A 25,824-nucleotide genomic window follows, 5' to 3' on the forward strand; every position below is an offset into this window, starting at 1 on the left:
AACATAAAATGCAGTAGGCTACATTGAAAAAAAAAGAAAGAATTGCAATTAAAATACAAAAGTAAAACACATAATAGCATTTATATGTAATTGCTGAAATTTGTTATCTCTAAATTAGAGACTCTAGAGACTAATTCCCTTCGCGGCTGCTCTCAATGCATGCGAGCTCTTGGTGAGGTCAGTGCTAGCTGCCTCCCGGTGTCAATCAAACAATGGCGTCATATATCCCCAGCGTTTCCGGTACGGTGGGCGGGGCTCCGCTATCCCGGTCTGGATTCTTCATTCGGGAGCGCTAGACAAGGCTGAACACGAATGCAGCCATATTCGGCTTCAGGGAGAAGCACACCGGCTAGCGCCAACTTACACGCAAGGATTCGCCTACTTAGAAAAAGCTCCCACTCCCAGTTTTTGGAGGGCGTATTTATGTAGGTTAAAGACGTGTGGTGTTCTTCATTAGGGAGTTTATTATTGAAGATTTACAGCTGAGCGGAATGAGCGCCCAGTCATCCTGAGATTCGACGGGAGAAAAAGCCCCGACATCCCGCAAAGTGGAAAGTACAGATTTGTCCGGATTAAGGCAAATGGAGCCGACAGGGCCTCGGGAGTGAGGAGGGGGGTGGAAGCGCTGGCAACCAGCGGACAACAACGGGGTTAGGCGCATTAGGTCTTCGTTTATCTGAGCACAATGTTGGGCACATTTTGCTAGCTGGCTAGCTGGATGGCTGGCTAGCAGTTGGAGTCTGGGACTTCAGATCTCCACACATATCAGCCAGATAAATCCTATCTGTATATATTTATAACGCGAATCCCCCTTATACTAATTTCGACTAGTGTTATTTAAAAATTTCTGGCTGAGGGAGTGGTAGACAGGCCGCTAAATTGGTAGAAAATGTCTGCGAAGGTGCGCCTGAAGAAGTTGGAGCAGTTGCTGCTGGATGGCCATCAGAAAAACGAGAAGTCTCTGAGTGTGGAGACACTGCTGGATATCCTCGTATGTTTATACAACGAGTGCAGCAACTCGCCCTTAAAACGGGAAAAACACGTGACGGACTTTTTGGAATGGGGTAAGTTGATGAATTTTGGGTGTACTGTTCTGAATGCATTTGGGTACAGAAATCAGTGCCTGTCCCTTTAAGACCTGTTTATCTGTTATTACATTTGCCTTAATCACCCAGCTGACTTCAGGCTATTGTCAAAATTGCTGCCGTGGCCCGTGACATTTGCTCTTGACTTGAGATCCCTGGCCTCGTTTTTTGGACAATACTACGTTTAAACAGTTCATTTACATTTAATTTGTGGGAGATGTACAAATACGCCTTCACCAAAAACCTGATGGACCATAAATGTTACTCATTCAAACAGGTGTTTTCTAAAATAAATAAATATGGTTATACAACCTATGCTGTCCTTCAGCCCAGTACGTTCATCTTTAAATATTAATAACAGTATATTTAGCATATATTATTACACTAACTTTATATAAGCATATTAGTTAATGTGTTATGGACTTATCAATCAGATGACGGAAGCCATGTAGAAAAGTGTGTACAACAGGTTTTTCTGACAAGTTCTGGTCATATTGATAATTTTAGGACCCCAAATATAATAAGGTTACAGTAGGGTTAATCTGAAATTGCTGATAAATGTCTGACAAACAAGTTGGACGTTGTTTTCAAGATCAATGCAAATGTTTTGTAAAGTCTGGGGGTGTTGATTCCTGCTGATGTACTTCCATTTATTCTACATTTATTGTTGCTATTGCCATCACTATTTGCATTCAGGATCAATGAATCAGTCCGTCAGGATTCACCGTGGCTTCATGGTAGAGTTCAGTTTGAAGTGTAAACAAGACTGTGGTTGGTGGGATGCCCCTTTTCGGGCTCTTCCTGGTCTTGTTGGTTGCGGTTGGCCTTCACAGTGAGTGGATTCTCTGTCCTGGGTTTTGGGTTGACGTCAGTAATGAGATTACACCCCAGTGTGTCTGCTCCTGTAAAGACCGCCACTGTCCTCGTGCAACCCGTCACTAGCAGGTGCCACTTCACATCCCATCACTTTGAGAGGGCCATAGTGTGACCCAATTTCCAGGAGTCATAAACTCCTCTGTTCTCGTCTTACTACAGTGGTAGGCCACACGCTTTCTTATGGCGCCCTTGATTGTGGATGGATGTTAATGATTTACATGGAGGATGTTATGCCGCTGTTAAACAAACAATGGACTAATGCTACTCTAAAGTAGGGCTGGGCGATATGGCCAAAATTTCATATCCCCATATAGCTCATTTGATATCCCGATAACGATATGCATAACGATATAGCAATTTTTCTGTTAATTCAGTTTATAAATAGTATATACAAAATTGCAACGTGGAAATGCAGTTTGAAATGATATACAAAACAAATAAAGGTAGTATGGACTACATTTTTATTTTATTTAGAACCTTTTTTTCAAGCAAGACTGTTGGTAAAGTTAACACCTGCCTAGGGATGTTAACCGATGACCGTTTGACCGATGGCTGACCGTATCAAGGTTAACCGATCAAAGTTGTCGGTTAAAATAAATAAAAAAGTGATCTCTAAATTAGGCTATTATACAGTGGACTAAACGCTACTACAGTTGGCCGTCTCATTCCAAAATCTTTTTGTGTGAAGTGAACATATCCCTCGCACTCAATTCTTCATAACTCGCCTGTTTGTACTTAATAAACCTATAAAAAAAATTGGCGCGAGGTCACAGCGTTTGGGTTTCTGCGCTCACAAGGTTTGCCAAAAGTAAACACTCGAGGTTAGAGTCAGAGCAGACGACAGGATGAAGCGTGCATTTCGCTTAAGATGGGCTTACATTTGGAAATATATTACATCTTCATTTCAGTGGAAACACATAAGGTGTTGATCGTCTTTCTTTATCATTGTTAGCACTAGCTCCAACTAAAGCTGCGTCTCTTCGGAGCTGTCATTTTCTTAAATGAGCCGCGGCAATGTTTCAAATGAGCTTCTAAAGCTGGACAAACGCCTTTATTTACAACGCGATCACCTTAACCAAACCATTTCTAAACTAAGGAGCCATTTGTCCTCTGATTACAAACAAGCTCCTCTGCGGCGCGTCTGCGGCGCGTTTGCGGGACTCGTGTTTCGCGCTGTGGGGGATTTAAAAAAAGTGACGTGAGTGGAAGGGAGGCGGCAGCGCGTGTGTGTGTGTGTGTGTGAGAGAGAGCGAGAGAGAGAGAGAGACAGAGGGAGCGCGGCTCGCGGCTGTTATTTCAAATAGCGCAGCATATTTTAAACTAATCGGTTAACCGGTTTCAACCGGCTAATGAGGCTCGGTGGTCGGTCAAGAAAATGTTTAGTTTTCGCCATCCCTACAACTGCCATTAAAATATTTCAATATATGGCTATATGGTGTGCCACGCGTAAAGGCCCGCTGCAGCGTCTGTGTCTGAAGTGTGTTTTGAGCGCTTATGCCCCCACTCTGGCATAATTACTCTGAGAATTACCCCGGTCTGAACCGCGTCTACTACCGTCTTCCTCCATGTGTGTTTATGTATTGCAGCGTGCATGGGCATGCCGTGGCGTGAGGTGCATCTTGACGTAAAATTCTGCCGTAAACGCCTTATCGTGGCGTAAGCGATAGAGCCTTATATAAAACGATAGACATTTTCTATCGTCCAGACGATATATTTCGTCATATCGCCCAGCCCTACTCTAAAGTGCAGTATTAGTCGCTCTCAATACTTGCTTTCCATTTCATGAAGTGTTCCTCAAGTGAACATCATAGAAGGGACACTTGGAATTTTTCCTGGTAAATGAAATGCACCATCTTCTATTTACACATGGCTTTCTGGAAGTGACCGATAAATGGCTTTAGTGGAAATATAGTAAGATAAGAGAAGTTCTGACTGTTTGGGTTTCTCTGTCAATTTGACAAGATTAATCATGGTTTTTGACTTCTTCCTCACATTCGTACAGTCAGACGGCATGGAGTAATTGCGTCAGCTCCTTTAAAACGTACAAACTGGCTTAAACTAGCCATGCTCTCATCAGGATTTTTTCAGCAGATACTGATTTCTTTTCATCATGATTGGCCGATAACAATCCTGATCATTCAAGCTTTATATAAGTGGTATGCAAGCTCTCTGTTGACTGTCACTGTTTAACCTCTTAACATGATTTCACATCTTAGTGGCTTGCACAACAAGGCATGGTCTCATTTGATAGAAAATATTTTAGATTTTTTTTGTTGGATTTTGATCATGTTTGGAAGTTCTTATGTTACAACATTGCTGAGAAAATCCCAGGAAATTTGCAATTTATTGATTTATTTTGTTAGGACTAATATATTATTTATTGTCTGGCTATCACCAGACCAAGCTCAAGCTTTTAAGACTGAGCATTGGTCTTGGGAGTCTGCTCTGCTCTTGTGATCAACAGGAATAGTTCAAATGACTATGTACGCAACTGGAAATTCCTTCAACAAATCAGACCAACGATTCGTCGCTTCTCTAACCGACATTGCCGCCAATAGCGTGCCCGGTGGATAAGCTGGTTTGTAATTGGTCCCCGCAAATTTGTAACAGAAGCAGGATAAGTCAATGTACAGATTTCCAGCCCAAGCTGCAGGGCGAAAACAAATCGGCAGCAGATCGGGCTGGGCTTACCCAGTGTATATTATTTGTGCTTGACATGATGAATAGTAGAAAGTATAATGACAGGTCATAAAATAAAGTTTTCTTGCACCGATTGGTCAGAGCATTCCTAGCTGCCTGAAACTCTGACTTCAGTCATCTTATTTCAGTGTCTTATATTGTGTAAAAAAAACCTTACCTGAATCCATAATTTTATGTCTTTGTACAGAATTTGTATTTGTGTTGTAGCCTTGATACATTCAACTAGTGATGGGCCAATATTTTATCAGTTTGAGAATATTGTCATTAAACCATGATTTTAAAATTACAATCTAAGGTTTTTTAGTGGAATATTGAAGTGTATTATAAATAATTTAGGGGTGTAACAGATCATAGTTGATCTGTGATATGTACGGACCTGCCACATGGTTCTACATAATATCATGAAAATTATTCATTTGGATGTGTTTTTAAGGCTTGTAGGCAATGTACACATTCACGCCCATGAACAGGTGAAAGCGAATGCAATTCCCCAAAAAATGGAGGAGCTAAGCTAATAGGGCTGTCAGTTGTGGGCCTGTTACTGTGATGCCATAATGTATAGCATTACTTTTGATTTATGGGGAAAATAAACACGAGTGGATGGATTTTCACCGTACTAGGGTGGTTGTGTACACACTGAGGGTGAAGACACGCTTATGTAAAAGTGATTTTTAAAGGTCCCCTTTAATCCAACAATAACTTTATATAAGCAAAAAAAGATATATTTATTGTTTTATACCGTGAATACTGTGTAGTGTTATTTTACACTACATTTCTGTACCTAAATACTACCTTACTTTGTAACTGTTATATCGTATCTATATATGATATTTGTATTCAGTGTTTACTTGCATATTGTGAATATTGTACAATATGTGCATATTGTAATGTAGATGATAAGAATTGTGACATTACACATTTGGGTCGGACTTGTGTGTTTTTGTCACCTTGTTTTAACCTCTTGAGTAGGGCTGGGTGATATGACCAAAATTATCTCATATCCCAATATATCATGATATAGTGTGGTACCTTTTGTGTTAAAATTAAAATTAAAATTGAATTAATAGTTTATATATAAATTGATCACATGCAAAGGACTATTTATTTTTTTAACATTTTAAAATGTATACTAAAAAAGTTACTTTTTTTTCCTCCCTTTATTTAGGGGTGTTTGTAATTTGAATCAGTAATTAAAAGATTCACAAACGCTGATTTGTCCATTTGTCATTCAAATTATTACATTTTCACGAGTCTATATGTAGTGCTGTGGGCAAAAGCCTGCTCCTAGTGTTTTACTCTGTGTGGTTTATTTTTAGCACCAGATGTAGGGCTGGACAATCGAAAAGTAACCAAACCTGAAATTCAGAACCTATAATTTATGTAATTTTCCCATTTCGGTTTTTAATCCTGTTAATAATCCCCCTTAAAAACATACCACAGCATGTAGTCACGTGACTCTGCTCTGTCTGTTCAGGAACAAGGAGACGAACTCAAACACAGTCAACACACACAGACAGCGCCCTCACTAAAGTTTGTCAATTGTAAATATTTAAAATCTTGGCAGCTTGAACATTAAAGTGATTCTACAACATCAATATGGAAAACATGGCACTTCAGTACTCGCAAGCTGTTTTCTGTGACACAGAGCTGAGCCACGTTATGTGACTGTGCGAGCCCTGAAACCAGGGGTCTCATTTATAAAGCGTGCGTATACACAAAACGGGGCTGAAAACATGCGTACGCCAATTCCCACGCAAAGGTTGTGATCTATAAAAAACAAACTTGACGGGAGAATGTGCGCAAACTTTGAGACGTGCGTATGCACCAAGCCTGCAGTCTCCCTCTCATTTACTGAAGCTTTCGCGCCTCGATCGCCCCCCGGTGACCGGTCCCAGTATAGCCGCCGCTCTGTGTTTTCTAATGGACGCGAGGCAAACTAAATAATAAAATTACACTTCAAAAATGTTTTCCCCAAAGTTAGTTTATGTCACTGAAGGCAGTTATCATCACGATGATTTCATTTCAGGTGTTCGTTTTAAAAATAAGTTTACTTTGAGTTAGTTATTTGATGCTATAAAAACGGGGGTGTGACGTCATGATTGACAGCTGAGACTGACGGCTTCTCTGAGTGAAGTTGTCACTGAGGCACTAACGGACTTTTTTCGAAATTTTTGGGAGCAGATTAGAGCTTTAGCTTTAATTTCTACATTTCCATAACTGTTTATTTCCCACCAACATAATTAATTGTTCTGCATCTGTGAGAGTGTGGGCGGGCTTTTGATATCGCGGCTGTACTTCCTGCTCTACTTCCTGCGCTCTACTGCGCAACTCCGGTCCCGAAATCGCTACTGCGCAGACTCGGTCCCAAGATGTCAGCGCCGTGCAAGGCTGCCTGAAAGCTTCAAATATGGCAAGCGTAAACGGATGATGTCGAGTCGTCCATATTTTTTTACGGTCTATGGTATGCACATTCTGGAGAAAAAGGGATTTGGCGACACCGATTGGTGAGGTCAGGAACTGAAATTAGATTGTAGGATATAAATGTAAGAAGAACGATTATATGAATTAATAATGAGATTTAATTTTCACTGCATTTCATACGTTATATCCGCATTATCATTAAGATTAAATCCAACAGTGTTATTTGTGCCAATTGTTTTAGGCTATATCTAGTAAATTCCGAACGTAACTCAAAATGTATTAAAAAAAATAAATAAATAATAATAATCAGCACTGCCTTACAGTCACATTGTCCACAATGGGAGCGCAGGAGAAGATGGTGCAATTACATGTGATACAGAATGGCATGACATATCCTTTTATTAGAGAACTGCAGATCACAGTATAAAAACGAAATATTTTCCTTAATATGCATGTATCAAAAAATGTAAAAGTCTGCAAATACAATCATGAAGCACAGTCGCTACTCATCATCGGTCCTAACTATTACGGTGTTCATTACAAAACCATCATGTAGAAGCATGTGTTCAGTTGCAGCCACACTCTGGCGGTAGGAGGACAGTTTTCTCTTTGCCTCCACCTTGAATGAATGAGAATCTTTTTCACATATTTTGCATACAGTAAGCACAGAATACAACTTTTTAAGAACCAATATTTTATATATATATATTTTTCTTTAATTTGCAACTGTCCGTTCTGTCCCATTGACACAGTTGACTAGCCTAGAAATCTAGACGCACCCTAGCGGCAGCAAATTTAATCTGCCCGCGAGTGTCGTCTAGGAGCTCTCAATAGCCTTCTGAGCTGTATTCCCCTCACTCTGGACGGGCCAATCACATCGTGTATAGAGTCGGTGGGCAGGGCCATAATAACGACGGCCGAGTTGCGTTTGCATGCTTCTAGTAAACACAGAAACTGGCAAACGGCGGCGGTCTTTCGAATCAGCTTTGATCGCGATTCTGGAAGACTTGGAGTTAAGCTTTTCTCTGAGAAAAGAACAAAGAACGGCACTGAAGTCATTCTTAAAAAGGGAAGATGTGTTCGGAGTTTAGCCGATCGGATACGGTGAATGTTTAATCTTTCAACTAGCTCCGCTTCACCTTCGTTGCTCTGGTTGGTTGTAGCGCTATCCTATCGCGTGCAGAGGGAGTTTGAAAGACAACCGTTTATCCGCCCCTCAGGCTAACAATTGACGGCAGAAGCACTACTTTGCCACTCGCACTGCTTCTTTATATTAGTGAACCCATTGCTGTGGCCACCAAATAACACAGTTTTCTGAGCCTCCACCTCCCCTACAAGTGTTTCAATCTCAGGGTCTGAGAAATTACGTTTTTTTCCTCTTTTCTCACCTGTCGCCATTGTTAAAAATAACAGAAATGCACGTTTTTACTTTCTTGGATTAATTAATTAATTAATTTGCGGGTCACATGCCAGTTTTCCAGGTGTGGGTTTCCACTCTCATTTAAATGCTGATCAGCATTCATGAGGTGATTTGCATTGATTATTTATATTTAAAATGGGCATGTACAGGGCGGGATATGAGGCTGGTTCACGTACGCACATCTGCAGGTAATCTGTGATTTATAAAGGGAACATTGCTTAGGGGTGTGCGTATGCACAGTTTTATAAATCAGAATATTTTTTGGCATGCGCAATTTTTGGCTTTTGGGCTCATGTAAACTTTAAGTAGGGATCCTACGCAGTTTTATAAATGCGACCCCAGGTCACTTTCACTTTTGCGTCTTCGCTAAACGTTGTCAATTGTATGTGTTTCAAGGCTTACCAGTTTGGACATTCAAGCGATTTTAGACCATTGGATTTGTATCATTATGTTGAGCTACTGCTCTGATGCATTTTGGTTCTGCCTGCATCCTCGTGGTGGCGTGTAAGATTGCAGGCATCCAAATGATGAAAGTTTTGCCATAAACAATATATTTTTTCAGTTTAATTTTACTGCTTTGTAAATGGATATTTAAAAATGTATACTTTATTATAAGGTAACATTGTTACAGTGTAATTACACTACTGAGTAATAATTAAGTCCAAGTACTTAGGGTTATATGTTTGGGTTCAGGGTTTGTTGCTTGAAATTATGCATGATTACTGTTTGTTGATTTTAATTGTTTTCATTAACCGTTTAAATATTCTTGATTCTTGGTTTTCAGAATAAGTAACATGATTAGAAATTTCGGCATTCACAAACATTTTTGTGTCCGAGATCCCTATGGGATCTGCGCCTCATTATCACTGACAGACATATTGACCGCGCCTCACATTCTGCTATTGACCGGATCTGTTAGTTCACAGTCCATCTTGTCTCCCTGGGCCAATTTTCCAAGAGAGTATGAGCTCTGACTGGAGAAATTCCTCTTCAGTGTTGCACAAGAAATGCTAATGAACCTGCATTAGTGCATATGAATCCATTTTGTTGTATGTAAGAGCGTGACAGGAAGTCAAGCTTGGCTAGTTCATGAATTTATCGCGTACTCATAATAGCTGAGTTTATAATGGCGTTCTCTTGCCAAAGCAACAAGCAGAGCACTTATTAATCATTGCAGTGTCTTTCTCCTTTGCTTGATTTCTCAAACGCAGCTTGCCAAGGTCAGTGGTGACAGAGAGAGCGGTATGCAGGTGTTTATGCCTGACTTCTTCTTCGACAGCAGACTGAAGGCTAATTAAAGGAGAAGATTAAGCAGAATGAACACATCGGCTATAGTATTTACCCTCCTTGGCAGGTTTTGGTGTAAACTGTCAATGTTGTTGTTGTTGTTGTTGTTGCAGTTGCTAAATACACAGACTTTCACTGCTCCATCTTCCGCAATCTTGATGGCATGCAATATGATATATTGTATTTGCCAGTATAGTTACAAATGAAAGGCATAATAATAATTATATATTATATATAAATAACACACACAAACATACACATTTTACTACCTGCCAATTATCAGACAGAATTTTAATATTAGTGCATCTCTACTTTGGATAAAAGTTTATGCCAAAATTCTGTACTATTTGTATCTAAATAAATAAAAATAAAAACATTTAAAAATAAATTGTTTAAATGCTTCCTATGAATTTAGGCATCATGACTGCATGAAAAATATTTTCAGAGTTCTTAACTTTATGGGTATTGTTTATCAGTATTGTATATTTGCTTGTGCATACTTGTCTTTTCATTTGGATTTCCTTCATCTAATGCTTAATTTAATTGCAAACTTTAAAAATGCAAATTAGTAAAACTATTAAATGAACTCTTTAGCAATTCTCTCAGTGAATATCCCATTTTCACAATGTTTTTATGCCTGAATCCATGAATTTCATATTTTTTTCATATTCATAAATGTTTGCTCTCAATGTATTTGTGTTTTTACGATGGAATACTTTTTTTGCAATGGCTTGCAGATGGCTTGATTTCAAACTTTGAACTCATAAAAAAAGTCAGTAATACAAGAAAAAAATAGACAAGTTACAAGCAACAAGTGCTTTTGTGTTTATCAGCTAGGTGAAACAAATTAAATAAGATTGTTTATGTATTTGTCCTTTTAAGTGCACTCAACTCAATTTGTCACTCACAAGCTGTTTGAGAGGTAGATTTATGCACACTTTGGCTGAGTGCTCAAAGAAAAACGTCTGTGTCTGATGCTGAATGGTTTAAATCATGGATACATTTTAGTGACAATGTAACACTGGCCTGATTAGGCGAGTGAAAATTACATTTACTGTCCCAAAACGCGAGTGAAAATCTTGTATCACAGTGATACAACTTTGCAGTGCTGATGTGAAGCCATTTGCACATTTTGAGAGGGAGAAGTTATATGAACAAAATAAATTCAAGTAAAGCTGGCACAATTTCTTTGAGTAAATACAAAACATTTGAATTTGTCACTGTTACATACTATTTATATGTGCAGTTTACTTAATAATGTTATGTTAAATTTATAAAAGTTTATTATGTAAGGAGAACACACTTATCAATTACAGAAACTCCTCATTGTCCAACAGAACTGAACATTATGTTAAACATTAACATAAACGAACAACATCTTCCCCTTTACTGAAAAACACATAACACTTTAATCCCTAGATTTACACTCCTAACGCAGTCTGTTGCAAAGCATGCTGGGTACTACAGATCCACTGCTCCGTTAGTTATGTCAGCACAAATATTTAATGTAGTTTTAACACAAATTAATTAAGTAAACTTCAGTTTTAAATGCTATATTATGTTAATTGAACACAATTAAATTAAGTTGAGACAAAATGAGATGTTTAAGTAAAGTGGACAGAATTTAAATGTCATATCTATGAAGGGCCTGAATGATTTTTTTGAGTGTGTTGAGCTACAGGAGCACTGAGAACCTCTGCCTACTCCCTGTGTTTGTACACAAACAGCCCTTTGCCGTAGTGTGCACCCTACTGTCCTAATGAAGCTGCAAAGCAGGTTATGCTTTTCTATTGTATTTCATCCTTTTATAAGTATATGGATTAGGGCTGGTAAACTGTACCTGACTTACCAGTTGGCTCTTGCCTCAAACCTCAAACATCATAGTGGCTTGTCAAGCGTATGTGTGCTTTAAACAGAAGGTACTCCCCTCATGAGCCTTCATTTAAAAAAGAAGGGCCTTTGACACGGCACCTGGGCAAATCGTGCCCTCCTGGTGGAGGAATCATCCTGTTAGTTGCAGCTTACAGCAGACGGTGTGCTTGTTCTTATTCACAGCAGCTGCCTCTTATTCCCACTGGTGGGAGATGCCTCTGACTAGCCTACTTTCACAACATGCAGCAAATAACCTAAGAAGAAACTGCAGTGGCTGGAGAGACTGTTTGAAACTGCTAGCCAGAGAGAAGTTGAAAAGCTGTGGGCCCTGCCATATAAGCTCAGCTCGAGCTGCGTAAGCTTGAGTTTTGGCTGTGCTCTGTGTTTACATGCACTCTTTGCAGCTTTGCAACTCTTTAAGTCTGCACCTGCTGAGATTTTTTCTCTGCCTCATTTTCACAACATTCCTGGTTGCCGTCCTGACACGAACACAGTTTTAAAGGCCTTGCCAAGCATTTTTTGTTGCTTTTTTATTATATGTTGAATATCATTATCATCCCTTTTGGTATGTTCTATAGAGTTTCCTAATTTAGACCCTCATAACATTGTACATTAAACTGCTGCTCAACACAGCAAGATCAGCAATTATATGCTAATTAGGCTGACTAGTAAAATATTCACGTTTTATATGGTTAATTTTATTGTTTAATCTCACAGATGTTACCTGATGTTGTACTGCACACTGGTCAAGTACTTTTCATCCTATATTTTGTCAACCAGTTTCATCTTTGATGGAGTACTGTTCAAATTTCTTAAGATTTTTGATGTTTTTGAAAGTCTAAAATCTCCATTTAACGTTAGGGGTACATAATAGTTTCTGCCAGTCACGTTAATCTTGTGTACCTAGAAGTATCCCTCGTATCTTCATATAGAGTCTTAAGTTTTATCAGATTTATAAAAGACAGATAAGCTGTATACCGATTCTTTCCGAAAACACAAACTTGCGGAGATGAGCAGTGGGCAGAGCTACACAAACGTTTTTGTGAAATGTGTGGACATTCAACGTAATAGATTTTTACACTGTACAAACCGTATTTTCTATCCTCCTAAACTGCCTCTATCCCTAAACCTACTCATCACATTCTGCATTTTTACTTTCTCAAAGAACTTGTTGATTTATGATTTATAAGCCTTTTGAAAAATGGGGACATGGGTAATGTCCTCATAAGTCACCCTCTCCTTGTAATACCTACGTCATACCCGTGTCATTATACACGTGTCCTGATATTTCACAAAAACACACACACACACACATGTTGTGTTTTTGTGAATTGTGGGGACATTCAATAGGTGAAATTGATTATACACTGTACAAACTGTACATTATATCCCCCTACACTGCCTATGCCCCTAAACCTGCCCATCAGGAAACATTTGGCATTTTAACATTTAAAAAAAAAAAACGAGTGTTTATGAATCCATTTACATTGTGGCTGGTTCCCTCAATGTAGGTGATCTCAGGTTTTACTATCCTTTTGGGGACATTTAGTCCCCACAATATAATATAAACCCGTACACTCACACACAACGCACACATAAATACATCATGCACTGTAAAATATTATTTAGAAAAAAAGTTGCCTTCATTTTGAGTTCTTGGAAATAAAATTGAGTTAATGCAATTAACATTTTTTGAGATTCGACCACCTTTATTAAAATATTATTAAAAGATTTTGTAAACATATTGGGTAATTGTGTGTTTTATTTCTAATGACGCAGTGAAACATGCCAAATAGTACTATTTTCATGATTTATTAAATTTTTTATGTGGTTCAGATACAATAATATTTTGAATTTCTATTTATCAAACAAATTTTCTTCATTGTATCAACTCAATTTTTAAATTTAAATAAACTCAAAATTAAGGCAATCAGGTTACTTACTTTTTTAAGTTTAAATCAACCAAAACCAACACAATTTTTTTTACAGTGTGGCATTATCCCTGGATAACTTTCAATTCACTATATGTTTGTCGTTTACAACTAGGGCTTGAACTGTATTTTTTCTTACCGCGGTTGAAAAGCAAAAAATTCCCGCGGTTCAGTGGTAAACTGCTTTTAAACCCTGATGCCATGCCCCCTGTTGCGTCTTGTTGTGAGTGTGACACACTAATCTTTTTCTATAGTTTGCACTGTAAATTAAATTGACAGTTTAACTAATGCATATATGCTATTTTAAATACTGTAGTCTATGCCAGATATAGCCTACATTTTAAAATAATAAACGCTCAAACATCCATTTCACAAGCATGCGTGTTTATTTTCCATCCGGGAAACAATACACTAGTCTGAAAAACATTTAAATGATTATTAAGTAAATAATGGTAATCTTAAATATTTGTTTAAAAAAGATTTGTTTAATAAAATATTTCCCTGCAAACTGTGCAAAGATGTGTCATGCGCTTTGAGATGAATGTGGACACGAGCTGGATAGACACTGTCTTGAATATCTTGGTCTTCATGTTTTCTCCTGACGTAGCAAAGCAACACTAGTTGTAAAACGTCTGAAGAGTGAATTTTATCTTCCACAGGGTCAAGACATTTAGGCTATGTTTGATTATTCACTGCTAGAGAAAACAAAAGTAAAACCGCTGCGTGTGAACTCCGCCTTTCAATTAAATTTGACGCCCATCAAGTCTAATAACAAGCACAAACTGTGTTAAATAAAATGTCACTGTTTTTCTACTTTACCACAGTAAAAGATGTGAATGGGTATAATAGACTTAATCAAACGAAAGGAAGAAACGTTTATAATTCACTGCAAAAATGAGTGCGACGCACGTGAAGATTTGGAAAAAGAAACGAGATGTTCGTGGGATAAAATTGACAATTATTAGACCTATTGTTAAAATTCATGGAAATCTCAATATCGGATGACCAGATTGCCTAACAGAATTAAAAAGCTGGCAAATCTTAAATTGGTCTCATCCCCCCTCTCTCATTTGGCATGAATCCATATGTTTTGATAGCTGAAAGGGAAATACATTTCTTCACTTCAGTGGTAATAATCACGTAAAACAGCATTCACATACAAAACACTGGGTCTAAAATGAAATTATAGTTTTAAGTAAAAAAAAAAAGTATGTAGATAGACCTATATTAAAATAAAAGGTGCACAACTCCTCTGGAAGCAATCTACTTTTTTCCCCTCACGTGCAACCTAACGCGTATGAGTCCTTATTTGGGTTAGTAAAATAATGAAATTATAATTTTTAAGCTGAAAATCGTATGCATGTAAACCCCCCTTTTTTTCTTTTTTTTGAGGTGATGGCAGTGACAATCTCAGACCCGCGGTATTGCGGTAAAACGGTAACCATCCCAGCCCTATTTACAACAAAACAGACATTTGATGCAGTTTCACTCATTGCCTGCGGTTACGACTCATGACCAGGAACAAACAAACACACTTGCAGAACTCCGTTGCTGCTCCGTAAAAGCAAACTGCATCCACTGTTGGCTTAACGCTGGGTTATTTGGGAAGCTGAACAAGGTTATCTTTCTCATCTGGGAGAAGTACCCATACAAGGAATTCTGCCCTTTAAGATGTCATACAGGGCCATACTCAACTTTTTTTTTTGAATCTTGAAGGAGTGTATTTGGCACAGAAATACCCTGTCATATAGCCAACTCATGTATTATTTATTCCTGTGATGGCAAAGCTGAATCACATGTCTGGATTTCATTTAAAATAATAAACCCTCAAAAGGGAAAGGTACAACAGATTCATGGTCCACTTTCATATTCTTTCTGGGACACACAAAAAAACATCTTAATCAATTTCACCCCCTTAAAATTCTAAGAAAAGACACAACCTCTTTAATTGTTTTGCATGTCACTCTAAACAGGAGGAAATGAGAAAGCTGCTACTCCCATTACATTGGAAATGTCTGGTATGTCCAGAACGAGTTCTTTTGCTGCCTGTGAACAGAACAAATGGTCTATACAGTGTGAGGCATCTCTCTTTTCACAGCACGGGCCACCCTGAATCGCTGCATACCGCTCTGACATGTGCTCGGCGTGCTTTAGGTGTGGAGTCAGGACAGGGCTTGTGTCAGGAATGCCTTTCAAAACAAACGCTGTTCACTCCTGATCTTTACAGATGTACGTACCGCAATGAATGCTTTGTGATCCACCACGTGGTTTGTGAGATGAATATTTTAGAGGATTGTATGTTGCTGAAAAGTCAGTGTCCCTTAGGACTTGAAGTCACCTGACCCAAAGCGGTGGCCGGACTAAAGAGAATTCCAGTCATTCCTGTTAATATCCTCCCCCAACACAAGGCATGTGTGGGTGATCTCCCCTCCCCCTTCCTTCCCCTCCTCCGCTTTCAGGCCGTTGGCCGCAAGCATGACACAGATTAGCCGCTCAGCTCTCCTGTAAAGCCTAGTCTATAGGCACAAGGCCTATAGGCCACGTTGTGACCATAGACTGTAAAAAATATGGATGTAGTGTTCATGACGTCACCTATAGGATTCTGAAGAGCCGTTCTGAAGCGTAAAGTAGAGACGAGCTGGTCTATGCCATCTGGCTAGCGCGTCATTGCATGTCACTCCCGGATAACAGAAAATGGGCAAAGAGGCGGGATGTGGGTGGAGCTTATGTGACGCAATGACTATAGATGGCGGATAAATGGCTATCCACCTGTAATTTAAAGTAACCACGCCTTTGATTATGCAGAACTTTAAGGCTTTATATATGAAAGAGTTATATAAACATTCACCTCTCTCACCGTTGTCATGAAGCGCAAAATTAGCCGTATAGACCAAAACCACAATTTGTACCAGGCTGTACACATGTTTTTTTCTGCTGAGAAGTTGGGAATTTTAACATGGGGCTCAATGAGATTCTGCTTCCTTCTGCCGTTTGGTTGTGACGTACGTTAATGTTAGACATGTGCTAGGGCTGCAAGATAAATCAAAATAATAAAATCAATATCGCGATATGGTTTAGTGCTTTTGTCAAATCAAATGTCAAACCAAAATTTTTAAGGTGTCCGAATAAATTATCACAGTTTATTCGCTTTAGTTTAGAAAAGGGTAATAAAATATGACAAGAAGTTAAACTGTCAGAACAAGTTCATCTTGATTAATGTCAGATAACTTAAGGCTATGACATACTCCGCAAGAACAGGGAAAACATTTCTCGCAGCCCTGGTTTGGGACTTCTCTCAGCTTGTTCTTGACTTGTCGTCTGAGCCAAAAAATATTCTTGAGGGTGTCCTAGAACTATTGTGTGATTGGTCATACATTTAAAGTGGGTGTGGTTAATGCGGAGAAACGCAGATGATCAGTACCTACTTTTCTGGTGAAGCATGGAATGTCCTGGCCAGAACAAGCTTTGTTCTTGTTCTTGCCTCCTCAAGAAAACAAAAAATGTTTTTGTTCTTGCAGAGTATATTCCAGGCTTTAAGAAAGGTATGACATTACAATCAACCAGTCAGCTGTTACATTTAAGTACAATCAGATAATACCAATTTAGGTCAACCAATTACCAAGCAATGCTTCATTTATACCCCTTTTCCACCAAGGCAGTGCTGGTGCTGGTTCAGAGCCAGAGCCTAGTTTCAAATCGTTTTTTTGTCTTTCCACACCCAAAGCACCAGCTCCAAACCAGGAAAAGTGATTCTTAAGTAGCACCAAAACATTGCTGGGCTAGAAGTAAGAACCGCTTCCGTCAGCGGCTGGGGCAAGGTTACCGTGACCAAGACGAACAAAAACTTGTGACTGCCAATTTTTAAATAGCAGCTAATCAACCTAACAGCTGCTCGATTGTAATCTCCATTTATACAAATCATGGTGAGCTGCACGAATGCGTTGGATTCGCAGCGTTTTGATGCCGATGTAGGATCATAAAGCCATTAGCCATTGCTGATGGAAGACTTGTGCGAACCTAATCGCCGTATGCCATCAAAATACAGCAAGAGCAAACGACTCCTTATGCTTTTAAATCGTGCACGTGGTATTTTGATAGCATGGGTGGATTGGTCCGTGCAGTGCCGATGCATCTCGAACAAGCCTGGTGTGTTTGTATTTCCCGCTGCCTTGCTAGCGTTGCTGAGAAAGATAAGACATATACAGTGACGTAAGACCATGGCTCTGTGGTGGCTCTTTACCCTGTGGAAAGCCAAACCAGTTCTTAAAGGCTCCTCAGTCGATCCAAATTCGAACTGGTACTAGCACTGGCTCTGAACTAGCACCCGGTTCATTCTGGTGGAAAAGTAAGGTTAGTTCAGTCTGTGGTGTAAAAGGTCACATTAGCAGTTAAAGAAACAACACTTAAGCAAAACATGGTCAGGTCAAAGTGTCTGAATATTTTTTTTCCAAATTTTTAGCAATTCCACTGTATAAAGAATTTTTGGGTATAATGTTACAGTTTACTTTATTTTACTATCCTCACTTACATAAATGAGCTGTATTGTCCAGCACCCACTAGTAAAAAATGATATTTGGTGTCTGAATAATTTTTGTTTTGTCTGTATGTGTGCTTCTAGTTTAGTAGAGAAGTGCGTCATTTGCACACATGTAATCCAGGATACAGTGTTTCAGATTGTCAGAATGGCTTGGTTCATTTTCTGTAAGTAATGCCATTCTGAGACCCTGTGAGCTGCACGTGTAAATCGACATGAAGAGCCTTTGTTTTTAAAACGGCAGTACTTTCGTTTATTTCCTGGCAATCCTTCAAATTTTTATGTGTGTCACTCTAGTAGTGGCTTATTGCAAAATATACATTGCTTAGTTCAAGAAACTGTCGCAAATTGTTCTGGAACATCAACCTGTGCTTTCTAGATCTGATTGAGGGTGAAGGTGAACGGAGGGTACAGCTGTCATGCCCAAAAACTCCAATAAATGTTTTTTTTTCTTCTCCTCCAAGCTTTTTTAACTTGCCAAGAGAGACAATCTTCTGGGGATTTAGTTTTTATCATAGCCCCATAGTGCATTCTTACATTCCCTCTTCGAATTTCGCAATAATACGCCATGGATAGGATCCTCATTAGTCAGGGCCAACACCCCTGAGGGATATTTTAACTGATGAATGTTCGTTGTCTCTTTCTGACATGTTGCAGATACACTGTTCCTGTCTGCCCTTTTCTAAAAATCCTTTGCATTTCAGGAGAATAAAAGCCACTCCATTCAAACTTGACCTCAAAATGATTCAATATGGTCACCGTGTCCTTATGCTCAGGTTTCACCTCATCGCATCAGCTGTGTGATCAGTTTTCAGCATAAACTGTGATCAGTTTTCAGCATGAATTGTTGGATAATTTTTTACTTTGAGCTTTGCTAAAGACTAAAGAGTGTATTTGATTGATTTAGTAAATTTGAAAGTTGCATGCGTGCACCATTTTGTCTAGGCAAGACTTTGAAGCGACTCACATAGTCTTGCTTGATGGATGTGATTTGCGTTAATGTCTGCCTTAACAGCTGAAGACACGAGTAATGAATGACACAGAGGCTCCGTCTCTGAGACACACTGCATTGTCTGTTTGGAAAGCCACTGACCCATTCATGCCAATGGTGGTGACTGTTACCATTAGTCCAATTGTGGTGGGAGGCCACATCCCCCCCCAGTCTTTATTTTTGTCTTCTACATCTTCATTATTGCGTAACACTAGCTGAATTCTGGTTTAAAGTCCATATAAGGATTTTGGCGGCTAATGCAGGATCAGTTATGACAATAAATGTTGTAATCTTGCTGTCAGTGTTGTTTTAACTTTTTTTTAGTAGTGCTAAAGCAAATAAGTTTGCATCAAATGATCTTAGTTGCGGCAGGTATTGTGGTTTTCAGCTGTTGGGTCATAAGGTTTGTGGCTAGTTATTTGCCCTCAGTGCACACTGATTAAATCAAGAGCTGTGTAGTGTTATACTGACTGGTAGGTTTGTGATGTTTATCTTAATTCGAGTTTAGTTGACATTTTAGAACTCTCTAACAGTAGCTGTTTCCATTACCCTTCAAACTGTGCAAAATTAAATTGAAAATACGCCCAATAGAAACACGTCAATTTCGCAGATACTCCCATATCACAAAGTTTCTACGGTTATGTGAGCTGTTTTTTTCAGGCAATTTGAAAAAGGAATATTTAGTTGTTTTTTTTGTGTGTTTACAGGTTACCTGAAATTAATCTCCTTTCTTTAAAGATTACGCAGTATGTTGTTCAGACAGAAGACAAGACAGTTCTTTATTAGACCCATGAAAGACAAAAGAAGTACATGGACAACTGCCACAATTTGTCAAGATCTTGAAGCAGAAAAGAAAGAAACACCCATAAACCCCACATATGTGGTCGCTCTCAAGTATAAGGACAATTGTTCTGTATCGTATATTTCTTTAACAATTTCTATCCATTCACCAAGTAAGGGATGTCCTGCATATACCAATGTCTAGTAATACTCATTCTTACTTGCTACACTTAATATTTTAACAAGATTATACATCTCTTTTTTCCAAGATACAATGTTGTGAAATTTCTTGGTATGTCATATCCTAAAATCTGTTGGCTGGCTCTCCATGTGCATTTTGATGTTTTTTTAAAAACACATTTTGCAACCCAAAAGGTAAATTTTGTCCAGTCCTGTCTGAGTAAAGATTAAACTCTTCTGGCCCAATTATTTGAATGACATTTAATCACCATGTAAAATGTCATCATTGACCCTTTTCATATTTCAACATAGTTGGGTAAACTTATAAAAAAATATATAAAACGTTGCTTGATTTATAATTTTGATGACCATTAAATAATTGACTGTTCCTCATTTAGCCTTCTCCTTTAATGTGTGTACAGAAGACTGCATAATGCATGTAACACAAATAAATCACCACATATATTTATGTAATGTATTTTAATTATATTACTATAATAAAAATGAAATATAAAGAATACAATATGAAAATAGCTGGTAATACCCTATTAATCGAAAATGAAATGCATAGTAGACTGTTTACATTGCTAATTATTGATTAGATATTGCGGCCTTAGTTGATTCATTTAAAAAAAAAAATGTATACTCAACATTGACTTTAGGACCAAAGGGCTTAAATTTATGGCCACGATTTACCCATCTGCAGCACTGCATAAGTCTTCGTCCTTTTAATGTACATTCAATACACCCTAAAGTGACACCAATACATCTGGTTTAAGTTACTATTTTAGGTTTACTATGTGCTCTGAGGAAGGATGATGGTAATTATGTGGTAATACTGAGCTTTCTCAGTGTCATATTTGCTTATTTTAACCTACAGAAGGAGAAGTTGAGGACTGGGTCACGATGAGAGGAAGTTGTTAGTTTGGTTTGTTGAGTTGAGCGGGTACTGGAGACAGAGGATGCTAAATGTTAAAAAAAAAAAGTGAATTTTGAATAGATTATAATCAGCAAAAAATCATCAATCTGTTACCGCAAGAGCAAGATTTCACTTGGCTTTACTGGAAGCAAATGACAGGAAGATGTGGGGTAATAGACATGCAGTCTTAGTGAAAGGCTTCTACAGGGCACGTCTGTAACCTTGTGCCACTTGGTTAAAAGACAAGCCCTACAGAGAAGTCTCTTTCTCTCAAATGAGGAAAGTTATTTGATTTTCCCCAAAGGAAGTCTTAAAAGGTAACATTGGATTTAAACCCTTGTTAACCTCTCTGCCATCCAACTTGTCTCCTTATCCCGATAAGAAACATCACCTCAGAACTAGGTGAGCAGGAGTGATGATCCAGCCACGCGTCCAGCACAGGTCTGTTCGTCAGTGGTTCCCTCAGCAGGACGCTGCCAGTAAATGGCTGTTTTGGTGGGGGCTGGGAGTGTGTGGCAGCTGGTGTAGGATAATGGATTAACCTGGGGCAGGGCTCTGATGCTTTTACCTCCCACGACCAGCCAAACCGTCCAGCAGCCATCAGTTCCTCCGCGGGACTCTCGGGATGACTTCCTCATCAATGTTTAATAAGCCATTTAGTGGCGGTCAGGCCTGCTCACTGATTGAGCACATCAATAAAGCTCTCTTCATGATATTGACAACTGTTCGTCTGCACTTTCTGTTCTTTAAAGAAGCCTTAAGAAAATATATCTCAGCATCTTATATTAACCAGCACAACTGTTTTCAACATTGATGATGATGATAAGAAATGTTTCTTGTGAAGTGAGCTTATAAAACTAGTAAATAGGCAACTAAAAGTGCATTAAACTGTCAAGAAGTGTACTTGAGTGACAATAGCATACACAAACACTCGCACACACACTCTTGCAAACACACACATGCTTGCTCACATTTGCACACTTGAACGCTGTAAATGTTAAAATAGTTGGTGCAATTTTGCATTTCGCCTCCCTCCACGATTTTACACTAGCGCGAGTGAATATGCGATGAATTATGTCATAGGAACGTCAGTAGGCTATAATTAGTTATGGTCTGTTACTGTATCGATGCACAATCGTCCACGCCTGCATTTCGATGCAACGATTTATTTCAACACCCCTATTTAACACTATTATTGGTGAGTTATATGATATTATTTCATGATAGTCATTTTAAATGTCTGTGAAATTTCACAATTATCAGTAAAAATGAATACTAGGTTAAAGGGTTACTTCAGCGATTAACATATGGCTTTTGTATCAGTAGAGACCCTGGAGTATATTCATTCAAATGATTGTGCCCCCCCCCCCCCCCCAATCCCCCTGAGACAAGATATTTATTCCTCAGATGACGCAAATTGACGATATTTGCGTCATCGGAGGAATTTTTGGCCAGAGGCTAAAGATTACATCCAGCTGAGGGAGCTATTTCCGCATGTTTCCGCACATGGGGGGCGGGCGATTACACTCCGCTCAGCTCGCAGCTGCAGGCATTCATGTAAAAGGAGCTTAGTGAGCAATGTAAGTGTTTTAAGCAATGTAAGTGTTTCTCAAATTAATTTCTATGAAAGTTAAGCTTCCAAAGGCAAGAACTGAAAACGTGCCAGACTGAACACACTTTGTGAATCTATGCCGCGACCGCGGTCGTGATTACCTCAGCTCTCATCACGAGCGCTCATCAGCTCATTCATCACGGTAAATGTAATCTGACTCCTGCAGCGTTAGTGCTGTGACACTCGCGCAGCGACTCATTATATTGAACAGACACGTTCAGTATACACAAATCCGGCGAAACACGGAAGTAAAGCATCGCCGCCATTACTGCGTGCCTTGCTGCTAGACTTAGAGCAGTGCGTACACGAAAACACTTCTCAAATGAGGTTAATAGCTTAAAGGGTCATGAAACCCCCCTGCTGCAGCGGTGTTTTTTCACACCTTCGATTTGAAAAAGCTTGTTAAAAGGGGAGTGGTCGACTGTGAAAAGGTGGGATGGTATTGTGTGGAAAGAGGGAATGTTTGCATAAATAGGGGAGTGGTGTCTGTCAGTAGGTGCTGAGCGGTTCTGAGACATGTTCTTGGTTCACGTTGGCATTGTTTACCACAGAGAGATTAAATGAGGGATGAGTACAGCGAATGAGAGAGCTATGAGTGGCGTGCAGCAGAGATCGCAAATCATTCAGCTCTTCAAAGTTCAAACCAGCATAATTCAGTGAGAAATGAAAATAAATGTTATTCTGCATGACGAAATATTTTGCAAACGTGATAAAACTATATTTGTCCAAATATGCACGCTGTTTGGCAAGATGAACAACGCGCCGACGTGATAAGAGAACGTGAACCACCCAACATGCGATGTGATAAGAGATGTGTAATTCTAGATCGGGGTAAAAGCGAAGAGGTTTGAGGCTAGTCTCGACCGCGCATCTGAAGCAGAGCGACGCGCGCTGGGGTGCCGTGACGATCCGCGCTGTCTATCACTCGGCAGCTAAATCTATATTTGTCCAAATATGCAGCACACTGTTTCACTAAGAGCCCGAACACATGCAGTTTAGTGCATGGCTGTGACGACAAATAAAACGGAGAGGACGTGGCTTTTGTTCATTGGCCTACAGATTACAGATTGGTTATTTTGCACTCGTGACATAGATAGTCAACGCTTGCAGGTTCGGCGTGCGATTCCTCAGGTGAATTTTACTTTACCGAGCCTTTGTAGCAAAAGCTTCCACAGACGGCGCCGGTTACAGCTCGCTCGGCGCCCTTTACGTTATTTCGTATCAGCACAACGCCTAGCTTTCCTCCGTGACTTTTCCGCACGCTGCTTCCAAAACTTCCCCACCATATCTCTACAATAATGATGTAAGACGAGCCTGACAGAAGTGACTGTCTCATGCATATTAACTAAATTATCTTGTATGCATACTACAGCGCAGGGATTGGACTGAATGAGCTTTATGTCATGAATATATATCGAGAGTCGCTCGGAGCGGTCGACGTCAGCATGTGCCCAGCAGCCCATACTTGGGCCGAAAAGGCCGTGCCGACGTCAGCATTTGTGACGTTGCTCCGACTAAACTTTTCAAACCGGAAGACAGAAATCGCTCTGAAAAATGCAAAAATAACTATTTTCACATATGCATACCATTAATGAGTACCCTTAGTGTTTTCAATGATGTTCAGCCTATACATATCTGTTTACATCTCAAAAAAAGTGTTTTGGGGTTTCATGACCCTTTAACAATGTCTGATTCTCCCCCCATGTCATGTTATAATAGCCTACCTTTTTTTCCCTTATAAATTAATTTTATTTTTGTTACGAATGCATACTATTATTATTTTTCCCCCTGCTTGTATTCAGGATAAGAGCTGCTCCCTCAGGCTATATCTTTTCTGTATCCTATTTCGAATTCGAAGAAGTTGATTTTATGCAGAGATATTTGTTTGTAAATCTTGATACTTTCAATAACAATACAATTAATTGATTAATATATATAAATAAATAGCAGCGCGCGGCAGTAATGCACGGCGCGCTGTGATGAACGTAAAGAAAACCATTTAAAGACAGAGAATAATTAAAGCATACGTGTCCATTACAAACGGACCTAGTCACAATTAACGTTAGACATATATGAAATGATCAGTTACAAAAAATATGGCCTTATTAAATCAGCACGTTAACTTGCGTGACCTACCGATGTGCTCATGCATATGTTCACAAGCTGCAATAAATAGCCACGACCAGTTGTAGCAATAGAATACATCTTCCTACAGGTATAAGATTATTTTATTAATCATCCGGCATGCGATGAGCATCAGAACCTAAACTACAGGGCATGAGTTCGGGATGGATTGGCCAGATACTGCATCCTACATCACAGATCAGCCGCTGCGTATGAATCACAGTGTCGTGAGGTTTTCAGGCAGTGGACTCGTACATAATATGTCAGTAACAATAGAGAAAACTACGAAGTTACATTTGTGTAATTGTGACTTAAAGTCCCTTTGTAACAGGCACGTATGTTTTATTTATTTTCTGTTATCATTTACAGCGCGTCGTGCATTACTGCCGCGCGCTGCTCTAAGTGCAGCATAAGTCCTCATAACTGTTCGTTATTTCATGTTCTTAAAACGTGTTTGTGTAAAACAATTCCGTGATCACGGAAAGCAGGGCCCTAATATTAGCAACACAGCTCACAATGACAGTGTTCAGTTTTATTGCTGTCTTAATTACATTACATTTGGCAGACGCATTAATACATCCTGTTGTCAATAAATTACCTTTCTGTAAGTTTTGGCCACTGCCTGACATCATCTACCCAATGTTCCCTTTCACCAGACATTTTATTTAATGTGTAGGATCCGCTTTCATTGAAATGTCATTAGAGGACACCGGCAAGTGTCACACCGTCACGCACTTCGCAGGCACGCAGTAATGGCGGCAGGCAAGATGGCGGCGCCCATAAAGTTCGCGGCGGATTTGTGTATAGTAGTGTCTGTTCTCCAACTCAGTCACAGGGGTTCAGTAGTGGTGGCTTTACTTGGGTGCAGAGATATCATGGCTCTCACCCTTATTCCTCCGGCTGTTGAGCGATGTGTTGCATGATATCTCTGCGGCCAAGTAGCAGTGCTTCGCCTGTGCTTCCCCATTAAATAGTTTGAAGTCAGTATCTGCCTAGGAAATCGCCAAGTCTTAATCTGCATCGCTGTTTGTACTTTTTTTTGAAAATTGTGTTGTTGTTTTTTTGGATCACTTTTACTCAGGACATGCTAGC

The 25,824-nt window shown here is 39.3% G+C and overlaps 1 protein-coding gene across 7 annotated transcripts in view; it reads left to right on the top strand.

Annotated features, from left to right (window-relative positions):
• Positions 1–255: 255 nt before the first annotated feature.
• The window catches only part of cdc42bpb (CDC42 binding protein kinase beta (DMPK-like)), a 100,962-nt gene continuing 75,393 nt past the window's right edge, over positions 256–25,824 (top strand). For 4 of the 7 annotated variants that reach the window (XM_067417098.1, XM_067417095.1, XM_067417096.1 and 1 more), the window contains exon 1: positions 257–1,064. In XM_067417098.1, the coding sequence (XP_067273199.1) occupies positions 890–1,064 (175 nt within the window). In that variant the 5' untranslated portion in view covers positions 257–889. Of the gene's footprint in view, positions 1,065–25,824 lie in introns of all 7 variants that reach the window. The other 3 variants (XM_067417093.1, XM_067417094.1, XM_067417099.1) reach the window with 2 other exon arrangements.

This window comes from Pseudorasbora parva, chromosome 15, assembly GCF_024679245.1.
Source record: "Pseudorasbora parva isolate DD20220531a chromosome 15, ASM2467924v1, whole genome shotgun sequence".
NCBI lineage: Eukaryota > Metazoa > Chordata > Actinopteri > Cypriniformes > Gobionidae > Pseudorasbora > Pseudorasbora parva.